Source organism: Protomyctophum bolini (assembly GCF_963924005.1).
Source record: "Protomyctophum bolini genome assembly, chromosome: 20".
Taxonomy (NCBI): domain Eukaryota; kingdom Metazoa; phylum Chordata; class Actinopteri; order Myctophiformes; family Myctophidae; genus Protomyctophum; species Protomyctophum bolini.
The window spans coordinates 2951894-2959612 of record NC_137881.1 but is presented as its reverse complement, the minus strand read 5'-3'; the positions used below and the strand labels follow the sequence as shown (position 1 = coordinate 2959612).

Below are 7719 nucleotides of genomic sequence, written 5' to 3'. Positions count from 1 at the left end.
ACACCGTTACTGAACACACACTATAGCAATGATTACTGTCACAATATAGAGTTATTTAACACACACTCTATAGCAATGATTACTGTCACAATATAGAGCTTTAACCTTTTAATAAAATAGAAAAGTTGTTTTAACCAAAAAGTAAATATCACTTACACTAGCTTTAAATTATTGTTAAACATCTGCATTACATAATTTGCAAGAAATCTACACAATTCGAGAATGTAGAAAAATTCGAGAATGTAGAAAAATATTCTTCAGTGTTGGGTCTGAGAGAGGCTAGATGTCATCAAATGGTGGTCCGTGGCTAAAATGCCCAATAAATAACGGGCCTTGACATGAAAAGGGTTGAACGCACCTAGGCATGCGTTGGACCAATCACAGAGCAGCTCGTATACTGTCGCAGGCGCATGCAGCGTTGGACCAATCAGAGCAGCTCGTACTGCCGCAGGTGCATGCGTTGGATTATGTCGCGGCAGTCGTTGAACACGCGGCGGATGTTCTCCGTGTCCACGGCGCAGGTGAAGTGAGGATAGCAGTGATGCTTACTGTCGCCACTGGCGGTGCTGATTCTCTGAAACACAACACGCATGTTTACTGTTTAACTTTGTCCCGGCTGCTGTTCAACTGCTGAACAGCAAATAGCACTTTATTCTTGCCCTTTTGCACTTACTGCAGACACTAATGCACTTTTGCTGACTTTGCTGCTACTGTATGTCATGAATTCTCTGTCTCTAGTGCCCTGTTCTTAGTCCTGTATTGAATGTTGTTGTTGTGCGTATTTTGTGTGCATTTTTACTATGATCTGGCTGCAAACCAATTTCCCGCAAGGGACAATAAAGCTAACCTTGAACCTTGAACATACACAGGGAAATACCAAGCATGTTTACTGAAACATACACAGGAAAATATACCAAGCATGTTTACTGAAACATACACAGGAAAATACCAAGCATGTTTACTGAAACATACACAGGAAAATATACCAAGCATGTTTACTGAAACATACACAGGAAAATACCAAGCATGTTTACTGAAACATACACAGGAAAATACCAAGCATGTTTACTGAAACATACACAGGAAAATACCAAACATGTTTACTGAAACATGCACAGGAAAATATACCAAGCATGTTTACTGAAACATGCACAGGAAAATATACCAAGCATGTTTACTGAAACATACACAGGAATATACCAAGCATGTTTACTGAAACATACACAGGAAAATATACCAAGCATGTTTACTGAAACATACACAGGAAAATATACCAAGCATGTTTACTGAAACATACACAGGAAAATATACCAAGCATGTTTACTGAAACATACACAGGAAAATATACCAAGCATGTTTACTGAAACATACACAGGAAAATATACAAGCATGTTTACTGAAACATACACAGGAAAATATACCAAGCATGTTTACTGAAACATGCACAGGAAAATATACCAAGCATGTTTACTGAAACATACACAGGAAAATATACCAAGCATGTTTACTGAAACATGCACAGGAAAATATACCAAGCATGTTTACTGAAACATACACAGGAAAATATACCAAGCATGTTTACTGAAACATACACAGGAAAATATACCAAGCATGTTTACTGAAACATACACAGGAAAATACCAAGCATGTTTACTGAAACATACACAGGAAAATACCAAGCATGTTTACTGAAACATGCACAGGAAAATACCAAGCATGTTTACTGAAACATACACAGGAAAATATACTAAGCATGTTTACTGAAACATGCACAGGAAAATACTTATGAACAACCATGTTTACGTTACTGATTCTCTGAAATGCGTGCGTGCGTGCGTGCAGTCTCACCAGAAACTGATCCCTGATGAAGAACTTTGCTCTCGTTACAATGGGAACTTCATCTGCGTCTGGTACCGCTGTGTGTACATAGCAATAAACACAATACATCAACAATACACACACAAATACACACAGTACATCAACAATACATACACAAATACACACAGTACATAAATGGTAAATGGTGCATTTATATAGCGCCTTTATCCAAGGCGCTTACATAGATTGTGCATTACATTCACACACCGATTGCGGCGGAAGCCATGCAAGGCACCACCCAGCACATCGGGAGCAATTTGGGGTTCAGTGTCTTGCCCAAGGACACTTAGACATGTAGACAGGAGTAGCCGGGATTTGAACCGCTGACCCATGGATCATTGGACGACCTGCTCTACCTCTTGAGCCACAGTCGCACCATTTTAAAAACCTCAACAATACATGCACAAATACACACAGTACATCAACAAATACACACAGTACATCAACAATACATACACAAATACACACAGTACATCAACAATACATACACAAATACACACAGTACATCAACAATACATTGTACATTTGAAAAAACAGATATCTCCGTCTGTGACGATTTTTAGTGGGGGGGGGGGTGGCCATAGTTACATTTATATTTTTTGCCAAGTGTAACTTTATACTCATTTATACTATTTAAATATTTAATTAAATTAATGTATTGCATTTGCAAAATTACATGATTGAAATTGACACGACTCACATGCGGATGCTGTTTGGCTATAGTATGCTCCAAATTCCAAAATGAGTAAATTAATCATAATGTGTCTATAAACTTGTCTTGCATATTTTATACCTGTTACTTTTGGCCCCTGGAACCTTTAGGCGAAGGCCGGAAGGAAGCAGCCTGTTCTCAGAGCCGAGGGGATGGGAGTTGTCCGTACAAATGGACTTGGCTTTCTTAAGCTCCTGGTTTTGCACCTGTCCTTGTTATTGTACCCCCTTGTACAGCTTCTAACCATTATTTGTCACTTTTGGTTGTTGAAAAACAGCTTCTAACCATTATTTGAGACTTTGGTTGTTGAGAAACAGCTCCTAAAACATTATTTTACACTTTTGGTTATTGAGAAACAGCTCCTAAAACATTATTTGACACTTTTGGTTGTTGAAAAACAGCTTCTAACCATTATTTGACACTTTGGTTGTTGAGAAACAGCTCTTAAAACATTATTTGACACTTTTGGTTGTTGAAAAACAGCTCCTAAAACATTATTTGACACTTTTGGTTGTTGAAAAACAGCTTCTAACCATTATGTGACACTTTGGTTGTTGAGAAACAGCTCATAAAAGATTATTTTACACTTTTGGTTGTTGAGAAACAGCTCCTAAAACATTATTTGACACTTTTGGTTGTTGAAAAACAGCTTCTAACCATTATTTGACACTTTGGTTGTTGAGAAACAGCTCCTAAAACATTATTTTACACTTTTGGTTGTTGAGAAACAGCTCCTAAAACATTATTTGACACTTTTGGTTGTTGAAAAACAGCTTCTAACCATTATTTTACACTTTGGTTGTTGAGAAACAGCTCCTAAAACATTATTTTACACTTTTGGTTATTGAGAAACAGCTCCTAAAACATTATTTGACACTTTTGGTTGTTGAAAAACAGCTTCTAACCATTATTTGACACTTTGGTTGTTGAGAAACAGCTCCTAAAACATTATTTTACACTTTTGGTTGTTGAGAAACAGCTCCTAAAACATTATTTGACACTTTTGGTTGTTGAAAAACAGCTTCTAACCATTATTTTACACTTTGGTTGTTGAGAAACAGCTCATAAAAGATTATTTTACACTTTTGGTTGTTGAGAAACAGCTCCTAAAACATTATTTGACACTTTTGGTTGTTGAAAAACAGCTTCTAACCATTATTTGACACTTTGGTTGTTGAGAAACAGCTCCTAAAACATTATTTTACACTTTTGGTTGTTGAGAAACAGCTCCTAAAACATTATTTGACACTTTTGGTTGTTGAAAAACAGCTTCTAACCATTATTTTACACTTTGGTTGTTGAGAAACAGCTCATAAAAGATTATTTTACACTTTTGGTTGTTGAGAAACAGCTCCTAAAACATTATTTGACACTTTTGGTTGTTGAAAAACAGCTTCTAACCATTATTTTACACTTTGGTTGTTGAGAAACAGCTCCTAAAACATTATTTTACACTTTTGGTTATTGAGAAACAGCTCCTAAAACATTATTTGACACTTTTGGTTGTTGAAAAACAGCTTCTAACCATTATTTGACACTTTGGTTGTTGAGAAACACCTCATAAAACATTATTTGACACTTTTGGTTGTTGAGAAACAGCTCCTAAAACATTATTTGACAATTTTGGTTGTTGAAAAACAGCTTCTAACCATTATTTGACACTTTGGTTGTTGAGAAACAGCTCCTAAAACATTATTTTACACTTTTGGTTATTGAGAAACAGCTCCTAAAACATTATTTGACACTTTTGGTTGTTGAAAAACAGCTTCTAACCATTATTTGACACTTTGGTTGTTGAGAAACAGCTCCTAAAACATTATTTTACACTTTTGGTTATTGAGAAACAGCTCCTAAAACATTATTTGACACTTTTGGTTGTTGAAAAACAGCTTCTAACCATTATTTGACACTTTGGTTGTTGAGAAACAGCTCCTAAAACTTATTTTACACTTTTGGTTATTGAGAAACAGCTCCTAAAACATTATTTGACACTTTTGGTTGTTGAAAAACAGCTTCTAACCATTATTTGACACTTTGGTTGTTGAGAAACAGCTCCTAAAACATTATTTGACACTTTTGGTTATTGAGAAACAGCTCCTAAAACATTATTTGACACTTTTGGTTGTTGAAAAACAGCTTCTAACCATTATTTGACACTTTGGTTGTTGAGAAACAGCTCATAAAACATTATTTGACACTTTTGGTTGTTGAGAAACAGCTCCTAAAACATTATTTGACAATTTTGGTTGTTGAAAAACAGCTTCTAACCATTATTTGACACTTTGGTTGTTGAGAAACAGCTCCTAAAACATTATTTTACACTTTTGGTTATTGAGAAACAGCTCCTAAAACATTATTTGACACTTTTGGTTGTTGAAAAACAGCTTCTAACCATTATTTGACACTTTGGTTGTTGAGAAACAGCTCCTAAAACATTATTTTACACTTTTGGTTATTGAGAAACAGCTCCTAAAACATTATTTGACACTTTTGGTTATTATTATTGGTGATTATTATTATTTTGGGAGGCAAATTATTTTGGGAGGCAAATTATTTTGGCAAATTATTTAGGGAGGCAAATTATTTTGGCAAATTATTTTGGGAGGCAAATTATTTTGGCAAATTATTTTGGGAGGCAAATTATTTTGGGAGGCAAATTATTTTGGCAAATTATTTTGGGAGGCAAATTATTTTGGCAAATTATTTTGGGAGGCAAATTATTTTGGCAAATTATTTTGGGAGGCAAATTATTTTGGCAAATTATTTTGGCAGGCAAATTATTTTGGCAGGCAAATTATTTTGGGAGGCAAATTATTTTGGGAGGCAAATTATTTTGGGAGGCAAATTATTTTGGGAGGCAAATTATTTTGGGAGGCAAATTATTTTGGCAAATTATTTTGGGAGGCAAATTATTTTGGGAGGCAAATTATTTTGGGAGGCAAATTATTTTGGCAGGCAAATTATTTTGGCAAATTATTTTGGGAGGCAAATTATTTTGGGAGGCAAATTATTTTGGCAAATTATTTTGGGAGGCAAATTATTTTGGGAGGCAAATTATTTTGGGAGGCAAATTATTTTGGCAAAATATTTTGGGAGGCAAATTATTTTGGGAGGCAAATTATTTTGGGAGGCAAATTATTTTGGGAGGCAAATTATTTTGGGAGGCAAATTATTTTGGCAGGCAAATTATTTTGGGAGGCAAATTATTTTGGGAGGCAAATTATTTTGGCAAATTATTTTGGGAGGCAAATTATTTTGGGAGGCAATTTATTTTGGCAAATTATTTTGGGAGGCAAATTATTTTGGGAGGCAAATTATTTTGGCAAATTATTTTGGGAGGCAAATTATTTTGGCAAATTATTTTGGGAGGCAAATTATTTTGGGAGGCAAATTATTTTGGGAGGCAAATTATTTTGGCAAATTATTTTGGCAAATTATTTTGGGAGGCAAATTATTTTACACTTTTGGTTATTGAGAAACAGCTCCTAAAACATTATTTGACACTTTTGGTTGTTGAAAAACAGCTTCTAACCATTATTTGACACTTTGGTTGTTGAGAAACAGCTCCTAAAACATTATTTGACACATTTGGTTATTGAGAAACAGCTCCTAAAACATTATTTGACACTTTTGGTTATTATTATTGGTGATTATTATTTTTTTGGGAGGCAAATTATTTTGGGAGGCAAATTATTTTGGCAAATTATTTTGGGAGGCAAATTATTTTGGCAAATTATTTTGGGAGGCAAATTATTTTGGGAGGCAAATTATTTTGGGAGGCAAATTATTTTGGCAAATTATTTTGGGAGGCAAATTATTTTGGCAAATTATTTTGGGAGGCAAATTATTTTGGGAGGCAAATTATTTTGGCAAATTATTTTGGGAGGCAAATTATTTTGGCAAATTATTTTGGGAGGCAAATTATTTTGGGAGGCAAATTATTTTGGGAGGCAAATTATTTTGGCAAATTATTTTGGGAGGCAAATTATTTTGGCAAATTATTTTGTGAGGCAAATTATTTTGGGAGGCAAATTATTTTGGCAAATTATTTTGGGAGGCAAATTATTTTGGCAAATTATTTTGGGAGGCAAATTATTTTGGGAGGCAAATTATTTTGGCAAATTATTTTGGGAGGCAAATTATTTTGGGAGGCAATTTATTTTGGCAAATTATTTTGGGAGGCAAATTATTTTGGGAGGCAAATTATTTTGGCAAATTATTTTGGGAGGCAAATTATTTTGGCAAATTATTTTGGGAGGCAAATTATTTTGGGAGGCAAATTATTTTGGCAAATTATTTTGGGAGGCAAATTATTTTGGGAGGCAAATTATTTTGGGAGGCAAATTATTTTGGGAGGCAAATTATTTTGGCAAAATATTTTGGAAGGCAAATTATTTTGGCAAATTATTTTGGGAGGCAAATTATTTTACACTTTTGGTTATTGAGAAACAGCTCCTAAAACATTATTTGACACTTTTGGTTGTTGAAAAACAGCTTCTAACCATTATTTGACACTTTGGTTGTTGAGAAACAGCTCCTAAAACATTATTTTACACTTTTGGTTATTGAGAAACAGCTCCTAAAACATTATTTGACACTTTTGGTTGTTGAAAAACAGCTTCTAACCATTATTTGACACTTTGGTTGTTGAGAAACACCTCATAAAACATTATTTGACACTTTTGGTTGTTGAGAAACAGCTCCTAAAACATTATTTGACCATTTTGGTTGTTGAAAAACAGCTTCTAACCATTATTTGACACTTTGGTTGTTGAGAAACAGCTCCTAAAACATTATTTTACACTTTTGGTTATTGAGAAACAGCTCCTAAAACATTATTTTACACTTTTGGTTGTTTCTAACCATTATTTGACACTTTGGTTGTTGAGAAACACCTCATAAAACATTATTTGACACTTTTGGTTGTTGAGAAACAGCTCCTAAAACATTATTTGACCATTTTGGTTGTTGAAAAACAGCTTCTAACCATTATTTGACACTTTGGTTGTTGAGAAACAGCTCCTAAAACATTATTTTACACTTTTGGTTATTGAGAAACAGCTCCTAAAACATTATTTGACACTTTTGGTTGTTGAAAAACAGCTTCTAACCATTATTTGACACTTTGG

At 34.2% G+C, this 7719-nt stretch overlaps 1 protein-coding gene across 1 annotated transcript in view; it reads right to left on the bottom strand.

Moving 5' to 3' along the window:
* Positions 1 to 279: 279 nt before the first annotated feature.
* LOC308335531 (guanine nucleotide-binding protein G(olf) subunit alpha-like) overlaps positions 280 to 7719 on the bottom strand; it is a gene marked incomplete at its 5' end in the record, with an annotated part of 81789 nt that continues 74349 nt past the window's right edge. The window contains 2 exons of the mRNA XM_080792591.1: positions 280 to 574; positions 1849 to 1916. Of these exons, the coding sequence (XP_080648717.1) occupies positions 428 to 574; positions 1849 to 1916 (215 nt within the window). The 3' untranslated portion in view covers positions 280 to 427. The remainder of the gene's footprint in view (positions 575 to 1848; positions 1917 to 7719) is intronic.